This window comes from Agelaius tricolor, unplaced genomic scaffold (genome assembly GCF_023055355.1).
Source record: "Agelaius tricolor isolate 1412-34295 unplaced genomic scaffold, bAgeTri1.0.p SCAF_5, whole genome shotgun sequence".
Lineage (NCBI taxonomy): Eukaryota > Metazoa > Chordata > Aves > Passeriformes > Icteridae > Agelaius > Agelaius tricolor.
Genome location: NW_027269265.1, coordinates 22,006,561 through 22,030,031, shown reverse-complemented (window position 1 = coordinate 22,030,031; position 23,471 = coordinate 22,006,561). Strand labels below are relative to the sequence as shown.

The following is a 23,471-nucleotide window of genomic DNA, read 5'->3' as shown; positions in this document are numbered from 1 at the left end:
GCACCAGTGACCTCTGCCTTCCCTGCTCATTTTTGGACAGTCAGAAGTCAGCTCTCATCTGAGCACAGGCAGCTTGAACTGCTGTCATTCCTTAGCCATGGACCAGGTGAAGCCAATAGAGCAGACATGTTTACTTCTAAGAAGCTCACCTTGGGGATTATTCTTTTTGCAAATGAAAGATAAATCTCTGTAGCAAACAAGTGATTTTGGATATTGAATATTAGTGACATCTGCATAGACCTAACGTATCTGTCCTTCAATCTAGCCCTGCCCTGGCTTCTTACCTGGATGCTTGATTTCCTCATTGAACCATAGCCAGGCAAAAGCAGACTGTAATGAAGAGACTGCAATTCTTAAGAGCTAATAAGTTCAGCAGCAGCAGACACAAAACTTTAAGACAAGTTACAGTGGGGCAAACAAAACAAAACAAAAGCCTGGAGAAAAGAACACATGAGTATCAAGGAACCTGACATACAACTATGAGACTCTGGACAGATTTCATCTGAGTTTGTTTAGAGAGATTTGAGTCTGGTTGTATTTTAAGCATGTTGGTTCAGTAGTTCTTTGCAGACTCCATAAGAAACTTGATGAAGCTCACTAGCAGAAAATTTCTTTTGAAGCCTCTGTTTAGGGAACTGGTTCTTATGTATGGGTAGACAGCTATTGAGGGGTAACATTGTGCTATGACTTGGTAAGATCTGAGGATAGGTTTAGGAGCAGTGGAGGAGTGTACAGTGTTGAGAATTCATTGATACCAAGTGGGACATTTAACACTGGGCCAGATGCAAGCTCAGTGAAAGTAATCTGGCATTTGTAAAGGGAGGGATTGGTTGATTTTGTCTATCTTTTTATAACTCTGGGCTTCAGTCTCACACTGTAACATGAATGACAGCACTAGTCTTGGATGAGAACGAAGTCAGTGGCGTGGGCAGCATCATGCTGCAGAGCGTTTCTGTATTCTGGTAAAATTAGAAACTGGCAGAGCCGTTGCGCATTTGCTGTATTCTTTTGAGAGTATACCAGTTGTTTTGGTTATGTGGAAGGAACATTCTGTGCAGTAGCTAGACACTGGGAGGGATTTGGCAATGTCAGAGTTGCCTATCAGGATCATCATAATATTAATTTAGTGTTTAAGATTACAGTGTAATTAGCAACTGCTTAATTAATTCCCTCTTCCTCTGTAATACAGGCCAATCTGTTAGCTTCTTCTTTTTGAGTTGGAGGTGATAATTACCATTGTGGACCAGAGATAAAATAAGAACCAACTCAAGCCTTGATGCAAGACTGATTCGAACCTCCCTCCACTTCAAAGTTGTTCTTTGAGGTTGTGAAGTTGCTTTGAAAAATTTTTCTTCTGTATGGTCTCTGTAGCTGTGCAGCTCCTCGGTTCACCAGGGGCAAGAGAGCCTGAAAAGCCAGAAAAAAATTTTGCTGTGTTCAGTTTACAATTTGGAAATCAGGAAACATGAGAAACCTAGCCTCCACAAGGAGGGAGTGTGTCTGTTTATTACTGATTCCCAGCTTGGTCCATTCTTGGATGTATTTCTGAACTTTTGACTTTTTTTTCCCTATTGTCAGTTCTGCTGGCTTTGTCTCAGACCAGGTTTGCTTCCCTTGCCTCCCTGGCTTTCATGATACATTGACTGTACTTTGTGCCCTTCCTGGACATATCTATGATGAAAGGTGGGGCTAGTATCCTGTGCCAGAATGGAATGCTACCCCTTCAGTAGGGAGATTTGAGGAAAAGTGCCTTTCAATGGGAGTTACAGAAATGATTCTTCATGGCAAGGATCTTGAAATTCAAATGGCACATTAGTGGACAGGCTCCTCTAGGTGTACATTCCCTTCTCTCCCTCCAAACGTGACCAGTATGTTTCTCTCCCATTCACTGATGTTCTGACTGGGGAAAGAGAAGAACTTTAGTGATAGGAATTGTGAAATACCCTAGATCTCTTTTCAGAAATCATGAAGTCACTTAAGAATATAATTCCATTGTCCATGGCAATGTCTACCTAACAGGTTTGAGCTGGATCCCATTGAGTTGGATCCTGTTTTTGTAATTGGGTATTCAACCCTTTGGCCCTACAGTCCTTTGTGCAGTTGAATATCCGCAAAAGTACTGCTGCTTGTGCTAGTCTGAGTTTGTCCTCAGTCACTCTGTTCCCTGCTGAGCCTATACACAGAGCAAGCTGGTTAGGCAGTTTGGAGCTCTGAAGCTGTGGGATAACTGATGGGGCACAGAGTCTCAATGACCTCTGTTACTAGCAGCAGATCTTACTGTGGAAGCCCACATGGCTGACTGAAAATGGGAGTCTGCTGTGCAAGGTGCTGTACAGAGATTAGGAAAATGCTTTGAGCATCTCAAATAGAAGATAGTATAGGAGTGTCAGGTGTTGCTTACATATAGCTACTTATCAGTGAGGCCCCTGCACTTCTTTTTATAAGTGTTCATTGAAGTGAAATTATTTTAATTTAATTTATTAATGAGTCTTTTGCCATAGGCTTTACTGTGGAGCCTGAACTTTGAAGCCTAAGGTACATGCATTCTCTTTAACAGAAGTCTTATTGTTTTGATAACCGTAGAGCTTGCTCAGCATTTCTGGTTTCATTTGCAGACAGCAGTTATCACCTATGACTACCTCACCTCTCTTCGGAGTGTCCCGTATGGATCAGAGGAGTATGAGTTCCTCAAATCACAGGTAGGTAATAGCACTGAACTGCATTCGTTGGAAACTGCAAGGCACAGGTGTCTTGCTGTAATGCTGTCATCTTAATAACTCAATATGCTTTCTACCAGATTGTTAACAGCAATATTAGATAACAACCCCATATTAGGATTTGCATTGCCCAGTGGAGAAGGTCCTTTGTCAAAGGTAGCTGTATGCATTCAGTGCTCACCAGACTCAAGTTCCTTGGTGTATGCATTTGGGCTCTGCTGCCAGATCTCTGCTGCCAGACTGTTTGTGTGGTGGTCAGCTGCTGAGAGTGGCCTGGTGGTGCTTTCTTATTCTGCATATTGTTTGGTAATAGCCGTAACATGAAGGCTGACTGATTTAAGTAAAAGGAGCGTGTTGAAAAGGAAATAATAGAGATGAATCTAACTTGCAGATCTCTGAGGAAATGAGAATTGTGCAAAGTAGTGTACATCTCATTGTGAAACACACTGTTGTGTTTTGATATCAGTAATTAACAATACAAAAAGCATTAACAAAAGCATTTCTAGTGAGAAGGAAGACAAGCACTCTCACTGCTCCTCTCAAGTCTTGTGCTGCACCTTTCATTCCAGCCTATAGCCATATAGTTCATTGAGCTGTGAATGACGCTTGGTTTTTTAGTTGGGTACTTGTGATGTATGCTAGCCAGGGTTTCTCTGCTATTTGAGTTCAAGGCTTCTTTGGAGTGGGAAATACAGCTTGTGCCAAATTAGGCCAGTCTGCATAGTGTGTTTGAAGTAAGGTTTTTAGCCTCCTTTTTCTTCTTGGCGCAGGTAGGATTTAGGCCACTGATGTGGTTGGTTATAATGCATGGAGTGGTGCTCTCCAGGGATTCTCAGACTGGAGGGACTATAAGGCTGGAAACAACCTTGACTAAGGTAGAAATCAGTGACATTGGATTCCAGCATGCTTTAGTATTCCTCTGGCAGAAAATCCACATCATCAATATGGTCTTAGTGTACCTGCAGTGGTTTGCAGAATGGTTTCCTTGGGCTTGTTCTCATCCTCTGCTGTCTAAAGATGCTAAGCTGTTCTAATGTAGCTCCCCATCCCAAGTGAGTGACACTGATGCTCTGGCATGAAATGGAGATAGGGGTGTTGGAGTCTGGAGCTTCACTGTTCATCTGCCCATGTCTCTGCCCTGAGCCTTTGAAACCTGGTTTGCAGAAGGGCTGCATGTAGCTTCCTTGAGCGACACCCACGTTGTGGAGCTATCAGTACTGTGGACAGCTTATCATTTGGCAGAATTTGCAGCAGCTGTTGCAAATTCCTCACGTTTTGCTGTGTATCTCCATGGTTTCATTAACCTCTGTTATGTGGATTTTGATGGTTTGTCAATTCCCACCCCCAGCAGCCAGAAAAGGCCCTGTTTGCTAGCACTACACAGAGCTGTGTCCTCCCTGCTTGGCAGCCAGGACCAGGTGCCAGGACTAGTCAGCCCCTGCATGTGGCAGAGCCAGTGGCAAGCACAGCATGCCAGCATGGCCAGCACTAGCCTTCAGCTGCAGAAAGGGGCATGAGCTGGGAGATAGGAGGAAGCTGGCAGAGGCATGGCATGAGTTGGTGAAACTCGCTAACCAGTGGAGTCTGGTCCTGCTGTTGACAGGTGTTATGGAGTGCCACCACTGAGCCTGGCAGGAAAAACTTGTGGGTTCTTCAGCAACATCCCTGTAGAGCTTGTGCTAGTGAAGCATCAGTTTGGCATGGGAGATACTTTGGACCTTGGCAATTGCACACCAGACTTTATCTCAGTGCAGTTTCAAGTGGATGGCAACCAAGTCTTTACCACCTTGCAGCTCTTTTAACTCTTTATGATAGCTGATTTTGTTGGTCTTGTACTAGCTCAGAATGACCTGTAAGAAGTTACCCCATTGGAGTTGGTACTTAAGATTAGTTAGTGGATAGGGCCTAGATGATGTGAATGCCCTACCCAAATAAGTGTTGTGTTTTAACAATACTTATCAAGATATTGTTTCTGCTAGCTTCTGTCCTGGATAGATCTCTAGTACTCTTAGCCCTTCATTGTACTGTCTTTGTTTCTGTCCTTCTAGTGAGGCCAGCTTAACCTGCTTTTCACATACTGAGAGTTTGTAATTTTCTTGTCAGCATGTGTATGAATTAGCTGCTGATTTCCAGATGCAGTTTTGGTGCTGTGCCTAGAAGAGAGACTCTGTGAGGCAGGGTGTATCTCTGTGTGTGTGAGAGAAATTTGGTGACCATGGGACTGCTGATAGTGCCAAAAGGTCTGAATCTGGTTTTTGTGCCTCTGTCTCCAGTGTTGGGGTACAGGTGCATACATGTCTGTGATGTTCTTGCAGCTGGGAGAGCAAAAACACTTTTTTTCTGTGGATCTCCTTCTGGTACTCAGCATACTGGTGATGCTACTCCAGTGCAAATAATGCTTAACTTGTTCTCCATGGATTCCCCCTGAGACATTAAACTGAGGTCTCTAAATTACCCATGGCCTTGCATGATAGATGGGAAGGTTCAGTGGCAGCACCAGTGCCTGAGCCTACTGGGGCCAAACAGGAACATAGTCATTAGGAAACAATTAAATGCAAAGCAGATTTAGAAGGAAATGGGTTCCCCAGGGACTTTTAGCCAGGTTCCTGCTTAGCTCCAAGGAATTATCCTCAATTTTACTATATAGTTCTGTCCCTTGTGACCAGTTTTGATGCTAATACTCTAAGCTCCTCAGTTCCCATCATTTTTTTATGGCTAGCATATTGGCCATACTATGGCCAAAGTTTTACTACTTTCCATGAGGTGGCAAGCAGTAGATGGGAATTCACTGCGTGTCCTGAGGTTAGCTTGCCTCTCCCTGGATCTTCTGTCAGCTAGGAGATATGAGAGCCCACTTGCCAGATGGCGCACATTGCTGTCCCTCAGCAGCAGCCATTTTTCATTCCTGCCCCTGCCTGAGGCAGAGATGAACCTCCTTATGTGCTCGGGCTTTATGTCCTTCCCAATGGTTGCTTCATTTCACCACCAATGGCTCAACCACATTGGAAATTCAATCTTTCTCCTAAGTTAGGGGTCCTTTCCTGGTGTGTGGGCCCTTTTCCTACATATGATGGTACTGCCCATGTACTGGTGTCAAAGGCAGTTGTCAATGCTTGGCTCCAAGACATCATATGTCTGTAGGTCTAGTGTCAGGAGTATTAGGGGAGGTATGACCTCTCTTCATTTCATGTCTGTTTCATTAAATGATTCTGGACATCTTTGCACATGTAAGCTTGGGCATTTCTTTTCATTTCTACTCCTGCTTGCACTGGGCCAGAGGAAGAAGGAGGGCAGCATGCTCAGTGTCATTTCCTTACCTATTGTTTTCTTAACAAAACATTTAGTTCTATAGAAGGCTACATTTCTCTGACATTCTTCTGCCTCAATGAATGTTGGCCCTTCACAGTGTTTGTCTCCTCAGTACCAAGTCAGCCTACCATGGGTCATTTCCAGTGGTGTTCCTCTCAGTGTAGCATCTGGATGTCTTGGCTGACACTTCTTCATTGCTGGCATCAATTTCTGTTGATCCTGCTGTCAGTCAGGAGGTGTGTCACAACATGCAGTTTGTTCAAGGCCTGGTATCAATGGAATTCTGAGTTGTCAGTGTAGTAAGAGGGTTGCAATGGGTCAGTTGTCTTTGGTTTTGGCACAAGTGGCCACAGTTGAAAATCTGGAGCAGGACATCTTTTTGTTGTTTTCCTCTGTAAGACAAAATTTTACTGCTCTGAGTTTTGCTTTTTATAATAAAGAGAAGACAGCAAGGAGAAAAAGGATCTGTGATCAAGGTATCTCAGTAGACAGTGGGAATCCATTTTTGAATTAACTTTGTTGGCTACAAAATTGCTTTGTCAGGGACAAGCCATTTGGGGAGGTTAATTAAGTGTCCTCCTTTTGAGAGCAGAATGAGGATGTTCTCGTCATTCAAACTTATGGTTATTGGGCTGTCAGTACCTGGGCAAATATTTGGAAAGTATAACCTTGTGCCATCATTATACAGAATACGATTTCTTGCTCCTTGGAGGCTCTTCCTGGCTTTGCTGCATTTACTTCTCACAGTGGAGTGGGTATTTTCAAAATAAGTTTTGTCTCACCATAAAGTTGCACAGTGGAAGGATCTTGGAATGAAGAGGAATGAATGTATATGTTGTGTGTTTTCAAAAATCATCTACAGTTTCTGGATAGCTCAGACCAATGAAATAGCCTGTGCCTTTGGACTTCTGTTGTGATTCAGTAACACCATGTGCCTTAAATATTAAGTGATGTCTTAAAATAGTTTCTTCCTGATGGAAGTGGACTGCGTCTGCAGAGAGGAGTCCTCAGGAACTCTCCATGGCATTCCTTCAAAAAGGCAGCTGTGAATAGGGACTGTGGACTGTTCTCCACCACAGCCAGCGTGTGCAGTGCTGGGTCTACTTGTGCTTCAGGCTCTGGTGAACTAAGGTGAGAAACAAATGAACTTTCTTATGGGACACAAAATAGCCATTAGGTGGCAGTGACTTTCTGTCACCAAACTAAATGGGAACCAGTAATAGAGAGGTGAAGAGCTTCAGAGCCCATCCACAATCCCTAAGTTGATTATGTTTGGTTGCCCTATTATGTGCTCCCCAGGATATCTCTTCATCTAAAAGGCATGGTCAACACTAATGCAGTCTAAAAAAGCTACTATCAGGGCCAGCTGGTGGCTTGATGACTCTACATTTGAGCACTGCTGTCTAGCAAACTTCCTGCCAACACATAAAGCATGAAAGCTTTGCACTGAAAACATAACAAGCTGTAAAATAAATCTTATAATTAATACACTTCCTTTTCCTCCTTGTGCTTTCTGGAGTGGTGTCAGCTGAATGCTCTGGCCATAGCATCTATAGGTTTTAATTTTGTAGCATTGAAAAGGTCCATTTTTGGTGGGATCTGTGTCTATGAAACTAGATGTTCTTCAGTCATCTGCAGTGATTTATTCAGAGAAATGGCCCATCTACTGTGACATTTTTGAAGGAGGAAGAAGGAGAGAAGTGAGGGTAAGGAGGCAGTGCCTAGTGTGTTTCATGCTTTTTTCCTGGCTGTGCACGCTTGTCCCTGAAGTGCTTTGCTCCAGGAGCATAAGTGTGAATTGTCACGCACTTGGCTTGCCTGAGCCGTCTTCTCTCAGCTTCCCAGGAGTGACAGAAATGCCTGGGGAGCATTTAGCTCTCTCTCCTCCAGGTGGGGCTATCCCTTTTCATTTGAATCCCTGTGGACGTCATCACATTGCTTCTTTAGAGCTACTGGAGGGGTACATAGGAGCCAGAGCAGTATCTGAAGAACATCTCATCTGGTAGAGTGGGGAAACCATTAGGAAGCCCTGGGAGGATGCAGGCTGCAAGGAACTTGCATCGTAAGAAACGTTATAAAAGGAAAAAATGAGAAGTGAAGAAATAATCAGGTTTTATTTAGTGTTTGGCTACACCTTGGATCCCAGTGTGAAATGAACACTCAGCAGTGCAAAGTCAAGAGGTATGGCAAGAGATGGTATTTTCTCTGAAGAGCTCATGGTCATGGTTGATTTGCCTAAATTTTCACCCTAAATGTGAGTGGTGTAAATACACGCAAACGTGGGATTTCTTAGAGTTGGAAGGTCTGTGTAAAGAGCGAAGGATACAAAAAGCAGAAATTAGTTAGGGTTCCACTGTAAGTCACTTAACACTGATCCCATTGATATTGGATCCGGCCCTGATTAGGGATGTTTTCTAAGTGTGTGGCCTTGAACTACTGACCAGTTTATATGGTTCACAGAACACAGAAACAGAATATCCTGATTTGGAGGGACCCACAGGGATCATTGAGTCCAACTTTAAAGGGAATGGCCCATATGGTTGTTGGAGGCCACCCGTAAAATCAGTAGAGCTGACAGGTAGCCAGTACTTCATCTATTCTAAGAACAGGAAGACAGCTGGCTTGAGAGTAAAAATAATCTTATCTGAGGCTAGGAAAAATAGATACATAAAAGTTTCATCTAGGGACAGAGACATGTAATTGCAATGTCAAAGTGGACTTCTAAAGTGTTGTTTTGTTTGCCCTTTGAATCCTTAGCAAGACCCATCTTGTGGATTCTGTTCCCTTTTCTGAGGTTGTTGTAGTTAGCTTGCAGTAAAACACTATCTTGAAAGACTTCAAATTAGGAGTAAAAATTAGATGTAAAATCAGGGGTGAAGAGAATAGGTGGCATGCAGAGGATATTTCATGTATCAGTCCAGGTCGGAATTTCAGAGCAGGACTAAATATTGTAGATTTGCTCTGCTAAAGCAGTGACCTTATCACATTCTTCCCAAAGTAGATCTGATAAAAGAATGTGCTGGAGGGCAGCTCACAATTACCTTACCTGTCAAGAAAGTGATTTCATTTAGCTAGTTAAGTCAATGGTGAGGGAATTGCTGTGATGGGTGGTGTCTTGCAAACACTCCTCTGGACTTGTTTGTAATGTAGGAGGCATCTTAGTAGGTTCCAGGCAAATCCTTATAACATATGTGGGGGCTACACTGTTTGCATACTTGAGGGAAGGGTGTCTCTGAAAGGAACTGCTGTATTCTTCCATCCGGTGTCCCAGGGCCAGGCAGGACTCTCTCAGGCCTGAGGAAGGCCTGTGGACTAGGAAAAAAGGAAGCTGTGTTTCTCTTGAGCTAGAGTAGTTGATGATTTAGTTCTAGGAGTAAACCAAAAAGTACTGTTCAGTGTCAGGTTTTAAAGCTACCCTTGCTTTACTTACTAGTGTTCATGTGCCCTGCCTAGAAGTGTGCATTTTTGTACATCTGGACAGGCTCATCTGCTTATCTGTAGACATGTGCCAGTTTGTTCAGATGGGAGTCCTTATAGCAAAGTAGCCATTTTTTGAACAGAGTCAAAGGTTCAAAGATGGCTTTGGAAGAGTTAATCCAAGATGGTAATTATATTCACTGCTTCACTAGTTAAGCCTACTTTTGGTCCTGTAGAACTGGCTTGGGGTGTCTTAATTTTTGTTGGGTTTTTTGTTTACTTGTATCTTTTTTGGCTTGAGAGTTCTGTCTCAGTGGCTGCAAGTTCTGCTGATGGTGCACCATTCAGAGCAGCTTGCTGCTCCTTCCTCTGCAGTAGCATCATTTTGGCAGGTCTGACACCAGTAACAACTTGTTTTTGTCAGTGTACTGAGCCAATGTGACATGGAAGAGGACCACAGCCAACAGATAAACAAGGGTTGTCTTTATAAAACCTCCACTCTGTTCCAAGCTCCACTTTAACCAAGAATTTGCATGTGAGCTTGCACATATATGAAACTGGCCAGTATTTTATGAAATGCCTTCTGCCAAGCCTGAATCCATTTACTATGTTGATAGTTTTGCTGAATTTAGAGGTAAATTCCCTGAAAAGGTCACTAGCAGAATTGCTTTTCAAAAAAAGCTCCATCTCTTAAAATGTCTTTACTGCCTGTGCAGTCTTTGTTTGAAAATGTACTCATTTTGAGTTGCCTGTGAACTCTGTAACTGTGCAGCCTGTTTGTTATTGTAGGGCTTTTCTGAACACAAGTTGTTTTTTACAGAACTGCTGAAGGGCAGCAGGTTTTGTTTATCGTAGGACTGTTGTGTGAAGAGAAGTAGGGAAGATAAGCTTTTCTCCCTCGGGCCCTTTCCTTTGCATTCACGGTCAGGCAGCACAGCCAGGCATTTCCAGAGCTCAGCAGGAGCTTTTTCATCTCTGCAATGCCCTGGTATCGCCTGTTCAGTCTCTCTTCTTCCTCTCCAGGACAACATCCCTGCTTCTATTTCTTGTAGTAAGCTGAGGTTTTGCTATGTCAGTCTGAATTGGGAGTTATTCCATGCCAATATACAGAATGGTGATCCTTGGCTGGGGAATGTTAAATTGAAATCCTGAGTGATGGGGATTGAGAAACAGCAAAGCTGTTAGCTGGAACTGCATTGTCTTCACTCTGAGCTGGTGCTAGTTCAGGACTGTGTGCTTGAAGACAAGAGGTGACTGCAATCTGATGGGCTCCCAAGAGCAATACCAGCTCCTGCCACCCTGACTGGCAGGGCTGTGTCCTCTGCAACTTCCTTGATTTCCAGTCTTCCCAAAGTGGACTGAATCTGTACCAGAAGTGAAGGTGATGTTTGATTCTTTTAAACCTATGTTCTGATTTTAGGGTTAACAAGTGTTTGGTAATGTGGTTAAGTACTGAGCAAAATGCACACAGAAGCAGTTTCATGCATGTATCCCTCCTGGTGTATCCCCATCTGAAGGCATGCAGCTTCCCACACTGGCCCTACACAGCTGAGCTCTCTGTTCACTTCTGCTGCCATCCTGTACCAGGCCTGAACCAGCTTCTTGCCTGCTCCAGCTCTGTCCTTGCCTCTTCCCAGTGATGCCTCAGCCCTGGCTGCTGCCTCCCTGGCCTCTGCCCTGGTGGCAGATTGGATATAGGCTTACCCCACCTGGCCTTGCATTCCTTGGTAACTCATGTGGGGAAGATTTGCCACAATTCTAATTTTCTGAGAACTGAGACCCAACTGCTGGGAGGATACATTTCCGAACCCAGGCAGGACAGCTCTCCCAGTCTGTGGCTTTGCACACTTGTGTCAATGGCAGCCAAACCAGCAGGTTTCCCCTTCCCAGTCCCTCTCTGGAGTAGGATTCCTGGCGTTGGCACAACTTGGTCCTCATCTGAGAAGATGAGCTCCACAGTGTGCCTTAGTTTCATTCTTGTAAATCTCACTCCAGAGACAGTAGGATGTCAGGTTTCACAATATGCTGAAATCCAAAGAACTCTTCCATTTACAAAAAGTCTAAAAACCCACTGTACTTCCTGTTAGTATGGATGGAGTGAAGGGACTAATGCAGACATGTGAATTTTATTTGAAGGATACTACATTTAAATAAAGTAACAATAAAGAGGTCAAGCTTTGTCCTATTGCAAAATCTTTGAAATGGTGGGATGTATGAGTATCTAATAAAGGAAAATTCCTTTAAATAGTGCTCACTGCTTGTAATTGTTGGACATATGTATAGTAAATTAAGCAATGTATTGATAAGACCATTTACCCACAGGACCCCCATCCCTGTGAGAGATGCCTCTCCTTCCACCTGCATTGCTTAACAAATTTCTTCTCAAGAGGGGAAATGAATTCTCAATAGCAACGTGCCTAGTAATTACCCACACTGTAATTCTGATGTGCAGTGCTGTCACCCACCATTAGGTGGGAGTGGAAAAGGCACTGCATTTTGTTGATGGTTGAACATTTGTTTTCCTGATCATTTTGACACCAGAGGTAATTGCCATTCCTGAAATATTCTCTTGCTACCACTACAAAGCAACTGCTAGGGACAAACTAATTATGAAGAATCTTGTTATGACAGATTAATAGGCCAACAGAGGGGATTTCTTTTTTTTCTTTCAGGCAACTGAGTAGTAAAATCTAACAGCTCCCATATAACTGCTTGAAACACATGCTTCTCTGTAAGCCAACAGATTTTTTCTTAGAGATGGGAGATTTGAAATACTAGGACTAGAGTGTAGAATGGGTTTCCAAGCTTGCTTTTATTGAGTGTTTGGTTTCCAAACATTATGTGCCAAAATGATCTAGGGTGGGGGCATTGCCATATGGAGGGGAGGTCTTCATGGTTGGTATTGGACCAACGCCTTCTATCTGGGTTGTGGTTGAGCAGCATCATGAAGGCTTGAAGTGAAGAACGCTGGACTTGTGATTTTTATGGATTTTAGAACAAGACACAAAGTCATTATCTGGACTGCTTTATTGCCACTAAGGGTTTTCTGTGTCGGGGAGGCCAAAATTATGTGCTGGTTGAATTCCAAGTGGCCAGTATGCTTGTGTCCCTCAGGAAGTTCCAGATCACCTGCTCCAAATTATTCTTACGATATACTCTCTGGGAGCTGTTGTGATGTGGCCCAAACATGTCTGCTTTCCTCTAGTAGAGGTGACTGTGGCACCTCGCTTCCCTGTGACTGAACCATTCTGTCAATGCTAAGAGGAGGAGGACTTTGAAATACCTGTATTTCTCATTGCTGTGTTTAAAAGCTCCCACAGTGTGTGAAGAGTTTGGACAGCAATCCATGTAGACTTGGTAATTGTGCTTTCAAAGAGGCAGTCAGGCAGCCTCGTGGCTGACTGGCTACTCTGGGGTGCTAGTGGCTGCCAGGTGCTGATCAGCAAACCATTAAGAGGGAGCCAATTATAGACTTCAAAATAGAAATCATGTAGATTTAAAGAAGCTCCTGGATGAGGTCTGTTCATGTTCTCAGCTTTGCCTTGATGTCTCCCTCAAGTTTTCATTGCAACTACAGATCAAAGGATCTCTGTAGTTGGAACTGAGTCCCCTTTTACCATCTCCAGCCAAGTGTTTGTCCCTGCAGCACTCTGCCCAGAAAAGGAACAAATCTTCAGAGGTAATCAGTGCACAGCCCCCATTCATGCCATGATCTCCTTAATGAGAGAACAGGGAAGCTCCGCTCTTTTCCAGAGACTGAACCAAGAACATGTTTATGTCATTTTCTATCTTCTCCTGCCTGCTGACATCAACTCTCAGTTTCACTGTAACTTCCTTCTTCATGGGATCTCTGTGTGGAGTATGTAAATGCTTTAATATTAAATATTTGAGGCTAGAAATTGTAGATAGTATAAGTTTCGGATTATTAGCAAGTGCTTTAATTTCCTTGCTTCATGTCCATCTTGTGTTGTGCAAATTCTTTAATGCCCTTTTTTTTGCTATGCAAATGTTGTCTTTGGGAACATACACAGTGGTTGGCCAGCAAGATCTGATTCTTTGGAGGATCTTTGTCAGTATTGTTCTGTCAGGTTTTGCACCAATATCTTTTCTCTTGAGTTTACTATTTGCCTTCTAGCCAAGGTTAGACATTGGCTATCTTTGACTAGCCTGTTGATGGAGAAATGTTGCATATCTAGTTTTATATAAAGATGATCTCAGCTTTATTCTCTTCACAACCTTGGTGAGCCACAGCCAAGTGCAGGGAAGGCATGGACAATATTGTTCATTTTGATACCAGCTGTAGTAAAGGCAATTGCCTCTGGTACTGCTGGAGGTAATTCCTTCTGCTTTTTGTGGGAGCAAAAGTAATCTACTCTGGGTAACATGTGGCCTCACCTGGGCTTTCATTTCATCTTTTTGTTCATCTCAGTTTGGTCCCATGTCAGATATTTGTGTTTTACTTCATTAAATTGCTATCTCATGCTATGTTGTGGTGGCACTCTCACAGTCAATACAGGTCTCTCTTCCTTGTGTTCCTAGCAGCCAAAAGAATTCAGTAGACCAAATGCTACCTTCACTGGCACCCTCATAAGCCAGTTTTATCCAAATTCTGCTTCTACTGACACGTGCAGAAACCTATTGTTTTCAGTGAAAAAGTACAAGACTGGCTGCAAGAAAGGATTGGACCTTCTAATTGCAGTTTAACAAGTCTATTGTGTATGAATCAGAAGAGGCACCAGCTCAGTCTCCCATACTGGTGACATTGATGGGATGCTAATAGACACCAGCTGCCTTTCTTGGTGTGGAGCTGTGTGGTGTCAACTAGATGAAAAAGCTGGAGTTATATTTATATATATATATTTTCACTGAAGTCAGCAGCTCTGACGGATAGCCAGGAGGGAACAGACCTGCTGAGTAACAAAGGGACGTTCCTTGTGGTTTTTTTTCTTTTTTAACATAGGCACTTTTTTGAACGTAGAACCGCACTTTGCCATTGGTGATGACTTACTGGCACTGCAGCCACTTTCTGTGTTGGATGTGGTGCTATGACAGTCACTGCAGTTTTTTGGAATTGACAGTGTAATCCCATGGTTGTTATCTTTCCTGACTTCCTCGTCAATCCGATTTAATCACTTGTAGGTATTTCATGTGTTACTGTCTCTTTCCTCTTCAGGCATCCTGCTCCTGTGGGAAGAGGTCTGTGCTTTAAAGGTCAGAGCTTCTCAGATTAAAGAAGGGGGAAGGAATCTGCCTCTGTCATTTTGGTAAGGGGCTGTATACTCTTTAGAGCCACTGCAATAAAAACCCTTCTTTCTGGGGTCTGCCACCAAGGTGAATGTTGGTGTGTGTCTGCATGGCTGTAATAGAGGGAGCAGGCTTGCTCTGCTCCCCTGGCTGTTGGAGTGACCTGCCAGGAGAGAAGTTACATATGTACAAGGGGGAGAAGCTGCTGTTGCACGATTTAATTGCCTGACGTTGACTCAGATAGGTCCTGACTGGAGGTCAGCTGTGACGTGCAGCTGGTAGGGTGGGATTCGACTGCTGGGAAGAGAAAAATGCCAGCCCAGATTCTTCAGCGTTGACAAAGTGGATGTGATGATTTCTCCCCTCCAGCTGCAGCAGCTGCCTCTGTGCTTCCTACTTTTCTGCACACCCACAGTAGGAGAGCAGACTCTGAAGCTACTCTGTCTGGACCCTCAGCTGAAGTAGATGAGATTTAACTGAGCTTTCTCAATGGTGCTTGGGCCATCCTTCCTTATAAAACTTACCTTTCAGTGTGCCTTTCAGTCTGTCTTCTGCATGTTGCGGTTTCCTGTGGAGTTCATGGCTTTTCCAGCTCTATTTTACTGCAGGATGGGGTGTGGGAACTCAGGGAAGAGGCTGTCAGATCTCCATCTTGGATCCTGCTGCTACGATTCTTCACTTAGCTGTCACTCAAGCTCATACGGATTTGGCTACACTTTCAAAGCTAATTGCTACTGTGGCCTTGTTTGAGCTCTTCCCGCCACCCATGGTCCAAGACCAGCTCTCACTTCCCATGCTACTGCCTTTGCACAGTCTTCTTACATGGAAGTAGCTGTCTGGGGAGTGTTCTCCCTTCAGGTCATTTTTACTGCACAACATCATCTCTTGCTATTCTGTCAATAGTGTGCAGTTTCTGCAGTGTATGTCAGCAGCTCCTGTTTAGGGGACGCTTCCGAGTGTAATACACATCTTAATTGATACTGTTGCTTACAGTAACTGAAAACAGCAAATGAAAAAGGGCTTCCTAGGACTGATGGAAGGGTATGAGAGCGCCCCCCACAGCTAAATACAACACTAAATAACATGGTGTCTTCACAGTTTTCACTGGCATCCCATGTGGTTTGATCCAAGCTGAAGTGAATTAATTTTGTTAGCCAGATTTTGAGAGGTGCTGTGTCAAATTTATTATCATTTCACCTGCCTCTGTTGAGCTGCAGCTCCGTGATCAATGGATCAAGACATGTGCCTCATTTCATTGTGGCTTCTGTGAATGTCTCTGTGCCTTCTGCAGACATGCTGTTGAATTACTTTCTATCCTCCTTGGGTCCTCTGCAATGAAGCACAGGACAGATGTATTTGTATATCAGCTATCAGGACAATAAGGCACTGAATGCACTTTTATAAACCTGCTGTCTTTGCAAGTACTATATGTTTGTGTATACATGGGTCTGAACCTTCTGTCTTGGGCAGATCTGGTCTGACCTTATCCTCATGTTTAAGTAACCATTCACAATAATGTACGTGCCCCACAAGAGAGCCTGTGTGAAGGACCTCTTGAATAGTCGCAGGGTAAAACAGCCTCAAGAGCAGAACCTTGTTCACAGGAAGTGAAGTCTGTGGGTGTAGGGAAATCGACTCCTGCCATAGGCACAGAAGTTCTACAGCACAGTTATTTTAGCATGTTATTTTCCCTTTGTCTCTGACCAGCCCTTCCCTGTGCTCCTTGTTTTCCTGGCTCAGGAGACTTACTCTGAACAGTGCATTATGTCACAGGGGTGTCTAGAGGGGAACCAGCTGCTCTCTTCAGATTTTTATCCTGAACTGCCCCACAGATAACTAATTGCAGCTCAGTTGCTTCTATTAGCTATTTACCTAAAATTGAGCTGGCTAATGAAAATGTTTCTAATTAATACGAGGCAGATTAAAACTCATTACAGCAAGGTCGTCAGTAATGAGAGATAATCAGAGCACAAATGACCGAGCTTGGAGTAAAATGAAGATGGAACACAGGCAGGCGATCGGTGCTGGTTGTGCATGCACCAGCCAGCAAGGGCAGGGTTCAGCAAGGTGACTGGTGATGCTCTGCCCTGCAGTTGAGAAACTCTGCTTTCCACTCTCCAGAGCAGCTTGGGGAGTAACTGGCCAAAGAGGTGGACCTCAGTCTAGTGTAAAAATGTTTTCTGAACCAAGTGGCATCTCATACTAGTGGTTGTTGCTAGGCCAGCCTTCAGTCACCTATATGAACCCAGTTGTGAATAGGGGTTTTAGCCAGAAGGCTTGGGAGTATGTGTGGCACAGGTGGGATGTCAGCACTTGTGTGCGCTTGTATGTAGAAATACAAAGTCCTGATGGCTTGGAAGGTGTGAGCTTGCATATCTGTTCAGTGTAAAATGTGTTGGCCTAGGTTTGGAAGAGTCCATTTTGATCTCCAGGGAAGTTTTGCACGAATTATGAAATGTGTTTGATTTAATTTCAGCTACCTGTAGCACTACTGATACAAGGCCACAACACCAACATTAGATTTCAGCTGTCTGTAAGTCTACTGTCTATATTCCATTAGTACTGAGTTTACTGGCCATCCTGCTAGTCATCCTGTGTGACTCCTTGTTTCTGTGTTTATGAGACTGAGAGCCTAAGAAGTTGTCAGTTTAGTCCGGGGATCATCTCCTTCCTTAATCCTTTCTAAACTATAAAGCTCTCTTTCTCACTTCCTTTCTGTCCCATTGGCAACCAACTGTTGTGCCAGAGTTTCTGAAAGATCTTACTAAGTTAAACATAACTCACACAAATAATGAATTATTAGGTAGTGAGGTACATTGCACCGGGACTTATTCCAATTCCAAAGGCGTAGATCTATCCATCATCAGCAGTATGATCAGTTAGTGTTGGTATAAGGAAGCATATGAATGGCAAATACCTAATGTGCTTGGGAATGAGCTTTCGTAAAAAGTAAGTAGGAAAGATAATACAAAAAGCAGGCAATAACAATTCCATTTAGAGTTGTGTGTCTTCCTGCAGCATCCTTGCTGACAGTCAGTTTGATTACCAGGCTGCTAGTGTCAGTGAAGGCTGTAGTAGTTTACATTTACTGTATGTTTATTCAGATTAGTTGAAAGAGGAGATAACAGTTCCTTAGACAGAACTGCACTGTCACTGAAATGGGTTCAATGTTTTGTATTGCTGTTTTTAAAGCACCCAAGTACCCTATTCACATCACCAACAGTTGTACCCTTCCTAGGCATCTTTACAGATCTTTTGGTGTGGCCACTGATTTCAGTTTCTCACTGTGTTAAATTGAGGTGGACATCTTTTCATTTTTCTCTGGTTTGCGCTGTCCTGGGTCATCTAAAGCTGTTGCTACAGTTTTACTAGTCCTGTGCATATGGCCCTGTCATTATCAGGGGTGGAAGAGAAAAGGACTATGACCAGATTTCTTTCCTATATTCTCTGACATGTCTTTTCTCCCTACCCAATTGTATTTTGGAGATATCCACCACAGAGGTGATGACATTCTCTCCTCCTCTGTAGGGAGTCCAAAGGATGGCCTGGCTCTTCTAGTCTACTGCATTTCTGGAAGAGTGTTCTTGTCCAGGATGGCTGAAAGCATATATGTTTGGAATGCTTCCACCCACTGTGTGCCACAAGTTTCTTCCCAGCATCCCAAAGGCTTAATATGAAAGACCATAAGCAGCAGTTCTGTTGTTCTGTGGAAGGAAAGCAAGAGTTCATCACCAATGTCACAAGTCCTTTGAATGGCAGGTAATTTAGTGAACATGGAAGACCCTTGGAAACAGGTTGATCTCAGCAGAAGATTTAACCAGAATTTGGGAGCTGGATACACCAAATAGGTTCTCTAAAGGTTTTAATAATGCACCCTGTTTGCATTCTCTGGTTGTGGCCAGACAATAGGGTAATTTTTGTCTTGGTGCCCTGAGCAATAGTGTTTAAAGCCCTTTAGACATTTTATTAGCTGTAATGTTCTTATGAGCCTGTAAAATGGAGAATAGCGGTCCTGAGTTTTGTAAAGAGCTTTGTAAAAGCACTTTTAGAGATGAAAAGCTCCATATAAAATCAGGTATGGTTGTTTTATCATAAATATCTAAAGCCTTTCTGAATTCCATTAAGCTCTTGGTTCTCTATCCTCTGACAGTGAGTGCCACTGGTTAATGCTGTATTGTGCAAGATGGGATGTAAAAAAAACCCAACAACTTAAAAATGGTTGTTGTTTTGTGGAATGCCCTATTTGTGGGTTTATGAGAGTTGGAATGAGAGGGTTTTTTTTCATTATTGCATACAACTTTTCTCTCTTATGCATCAACTCTGTGTAATCTAAACAATCTCCTAACATTTCAGATATCTTTTTTAATATGACTTTTATATGACATGGTCATATTTTCCTCGTCTTTCTCTGTCCTTTTTAATTTATCTACCTCTTTTGTGGTAGGATGTCTAGAATCCAGGGTGGGGTTGTACATTCAATTTTTACAGTAGTGTTTTGATATTTTTAACATTTTAATCTTTTTTATCACAGTCAAACAGTTTTTTTTTTCCCCTGACTCACTCTGTGCCTTGAGCAGGCTGAGCCATCCACAAGAATGTGATCCAAGTGCTGGATGGTTCCAGTGAGTTGAAAGTCCAGCAGCGTGTGTGGGGAGGAGAGACTGCACCTCCCAATATGTGTAACCTTGCAGCCATCTATGCTGAGGGTGAGATCCCTCAGTGTATTGATTTTTCACCTGTCTTTGGTAGGGACTTGGCAGGGCTGATTTTTCCATAGTGGTGAATAATATCTCTTACATCTCATGGAATTTTTGTCATTGCACTATTCTCTCCTTTGCCAGATCACTGGCAGGAAAATGAAACTTTGGTGTAAGAACAGGCATAATGGGACACTTTGCTGGTTGTTTTTGACAGTAATGCAGGTCAATCCTTTTATGGTAGAGAGCTCCTGCCTTCTGTGCATTACATGGACCACTTCCCCATTTCATCATGTTTCTGTTTCCAGTGCTAGTTCAATCTCCCAGGAGGAAACAATGAATGGATAGACAAGGCTTCTGCAAGGTTATCTGGTTTAAAAATGCTCAGAGCAGGTTGAAATGAAGCTGTGGTGAAAACAGCACTAAATGTTGCAGCCTTGTCCTAATTGGAGTGTCTTCCATTGCTGCTGTCTGTAGTGCTGGGTTTCTGAGCTGGAAATGGGATAAAATGAGCAAGTGATGTTCTTGTATCTCCAATAATTACTGAGTTTTCCTTTCATTCTTTGTGAGCATATTTATTGAAAGTCCCAGTAAATACCTCTTTTCTATTGGCTATTGTATTAACAAGCTCACAGTATTTTGGTGGACTGGTGAAGAATGATTTTTCCCCTCAAAATCCCTGTTGGCTTTTTGTCAGTCATATCACGTTTAGCTAGATGATTTTTAGTACTCTCTGTAATTATTGTCTCAAGTAATTTAGTTGATACAGAATTAAAGCTTGAAGGACTGTAGTTTCCCAGATTTGTCTAGACTTTTCTTAAAAACAGGGCAACACAATTATTCCCTTTCAGTCCTCTTCAAGTTAACAGTTTTAATATGAGATTTCCTTTTATTATGGTTATTAGCATCTCAGCTAATTTTTGAATTAATCTCTAATTTTTATGTGATTGAAGTTTTCCATGTGTTTTCTGGAGACACCTTTCTTGAAATACTGTCGTGGAGAGTGTATCTCCATTGTATGCAGTGATGGGCAGGCTGTTCTCTCTGCATTCCTAATCTTCATTTCACATTTTGCCAGCTAAGAGTATGCCCTGCACAGGTGGGATATCTTTTCTGAGGGATTTCATATGAGGAGTTGCTTCGACCACTTACTATACTGTATTCAGTGGCCTTTCTGAGCACTTTTGCCACCAGGTCTGTCACTAGATATCAAATACTGAAGTTCTCACTGGTAGATTTTAGTCTGAGTATTTTCTTCTAAATTAATTCCTTTGTTTTAAAAACTAGATTAACACCTGCCAGTTCATGATATCTGTACATCTGATGTTCTGATGAGCAGTTCTTTGCCAGTAATCTGTGTGAGTAAAAGCTCCTTCAAAAGCAACCAAATTACTTGAGAAGCCAGGTCTGCTTGTACATCAAGCATAAATTAAAATATATCCCTTTGCAGCTCTGCTTGCTGAGCGTGTGCTTCATCCCAGAGTTGCCTCTTCTCTATACCTAAGAGCTGTTACTTTCACAGTTTTAATAATCAGTGTTAATCCTATTCTAACCTGGGTGTAGGTAAAGCAGAGGAGTCTGATAGCCATATGGGCCAATGTAGAATTTGTCCTGATGAAATTTGCAGAAAGGATTTAAGACAGAAAGAGATGCCCATGTGGACTGGGGAAAGAGCCATGTGCACAGGCAACATTTGTGATCTGAAGGCCTTTCTGATGGAAATTTATTCTTGATATTCCTCAGTACATGAAATGCTTCCTTGCTATGTAGTGTGCTCCCAGGAGTGATGCATACAATTACATCTGTGTAAAACTAGGTGTTGTTTCCAGCTCTTGCCTCTGATAAAAATAGTCTTGAAAGAATTTCTTGGGCAACAAAGAGCAGTATCTTGAAGAAAAGTTCTGAGGCATTCTGGGGATTTCCATTTACCTTGCATTTTCTTCAAGGTGGAACAGAAACGTGGGCCACCACTATTGGACACCGTATAGGAATGTGATGGTCTTACTTTGTTTATGATTAGGAGAGTGTAGTCTGTCAGAGGAACAAGTGCTGCACCTGAACTCTGACCTGTGTTGGGGAGATCCAAGAAAATAATAGAGATCATTAAGAAAGTTTTCTGCTAAAAAAACTGATCTGATTTATAAGAAAAGAGTCCTTGGAAGCTGCATTCACAGTCCTGCTTCATACTCAGAGTACTTCTGCCTCTAATGCAGACTGGAGTTTTGTAAGATGTAGGGATACAGATTTACCTCTTCTGAGACAAGCTGCTTGGTCATCTTGTCTCTCTAGAAGTGCGGGAACTGGAATTCCCTGGTCCAGCCAGCCAGCCAGGACATCTATCTCTTAGGAATTTAAGCCAAGCCAGTTGTGAGAGCACTGTGGAGGATGCTTTGCAGGAGGATGCTTTGTTCTGTTTTGTTCCTGGAGTCCTCTCTAAGGACTGTCTTGTCCAGGACTGCTGCATTCATGAAGCCAACCAGCTTCTCAACAGGGGGGATAAATTTGTGAGGGCAAAAATTTCCTCTCACCTTGTGCTAGAGGAAAGAGGTGCTATTGCCAACTCCTTCCCAGCAGTGACCCACATGTGAAGATACACCCTGTATGCAAGTGTGTCTACAAGCAGTTGCATTTTTAGCTAGATGACTTTTCCAGCCTGTTTTTTCCATCTTCCTTGGGAATCCATGTGGTGTGGTAATGCACTGGAGCCAGCACCTCAGCTACCCTGAGCTGGCTGCTTGTCCTGTCACCCAGCACTGCACTACAGCCCCGGGTGCTGCTGCTCTGCCCTGAGTCATGCTGCAGCCTGGAGTCATTTGATGGGCTCCTGCTGTGCGTGGGAGATCACAGGACCCTGTGCTGGCCTGAGCTCAATGCTGGGAGCTCAGTGCTGGCTTTCCTGGAGCATATCTGTAAAGAGCCTTGCCCCTGCTTCCTGCCAGTGCCTTTGGCTATGGCTGCCCACCACCTTGAGGTGTGTGGTTGGCCACCACTCTCCTTCACTGCTGGCAGGGGTTCTCCTCCACAGCTGGAGGCAGTGGGTAGACAATGACTATTGGAGCTGCAAAAAAGCTGTTTCTCTGTGATGGGCTGCACTCCCGGTGCTGTGACAAATAACCCAGCTGCACAGGCTCCCTCTCTCCCTTTCTCTTCTGTCCCATTATTCCCACCCTGGTTTTCTTGCTCTCTCATCTTCTGGTACAGCTTCCTTTCCTTGTTCCCTTTTGGCCTGCTTTTGGCCTTGCTGCACACAGGAAAGGAAAACAGGGAAAGAGCCAGAGCAGAGGCTTTTTACAGCAGGAGCTTCAGAGCTGTTGTGTAAAATGCAGGAGAATGACGTGGGAGACTTGAGGCATACTCATGGGTGTTATTTGCAGCCTATACATGTGGGAGTGTTTTTGAGCTGGCAGTATGCTGGGGGAAGCTCAGGCACACGCGAGTTACGCTTGCCCGTATGTGCCCACTTAGGAATATGCGCGTATACGTGTGTGTGAGCATGTGGGCATCAAACTGTCAAGTCTCACACTGAGGGCAAGACTTGCACATTAGGCTTTCTCTTCACACTCCCCTAGGCCTGTGTTTCATGCACTTGCAGCTCAGCACTCAGTCTGCCCCTGACACATTCCCAAATACGAGTCACTCAGCCTGTCCCATGATGTGACATGGCACTGCTTTGCACAGAGAGCAAAGATAGCTGCTGGATGGTGTGGGTGTATGTGGTGTTCATGAATGTTTGTGGAATTGTTCCTTTTTGTCATGTATTTCAAGGCATTTGCTGGAGTCCATCACCACAGGATCTTGTGCAGATGAGGGCTGTAGACACAGGATTTGACCTTCAATGATGTCTGACACAGAAGCCAGAGGAATGAGGAGACTTCATGCAGATTCGTGTCAGGCGTTAACAGGGGATGGGTGCACAGTTATTTTTTGTTATTGATCTGCGTAGGTTTTATTAATGTATCAGGGTAAACTTATATGAAGTTCATTAAATATTATTCAATATAGCTGTGTCCTTGGCAGGAGGCTTTTCTAGTGACAGTAATAAAGGGGGAATAAATCATTGTCACTGAAGGATGTGGTGGCTGGTATA

General features: G+C 43.4%; 1 protein-coding gene across 5 annotated transcripts in view; it reads left to right on the top strand.

Moving 5' to 3' along the window:
- The window catches only part of ADCK1 (aarF domain containing kinase 1), a 72,623-nt gene that overhangs the window by 4,776 nt on the left and 44,376 nt on the right, over positions 1–23,471 (top strand). For 4 of the 5 annotated variants that reach the window (XM_071426722.1, XM_071426723.1, XM_071426720.1 and 1 more), the window contains exon 3: positions 2,616–2,699. The exons of the other annotated variant lie outside the window; for it this stretch is intronic. In XM_071426722.1, the coding sequence (XP_071282823.1) occupies positions 2,616–2,699 (84 nt within the window). The remainder of the gene's footprint in view (positions 1–2,615; positions 2,700–23,471) is intronic. 5 annotated transcript variants of the gene reach the window in all.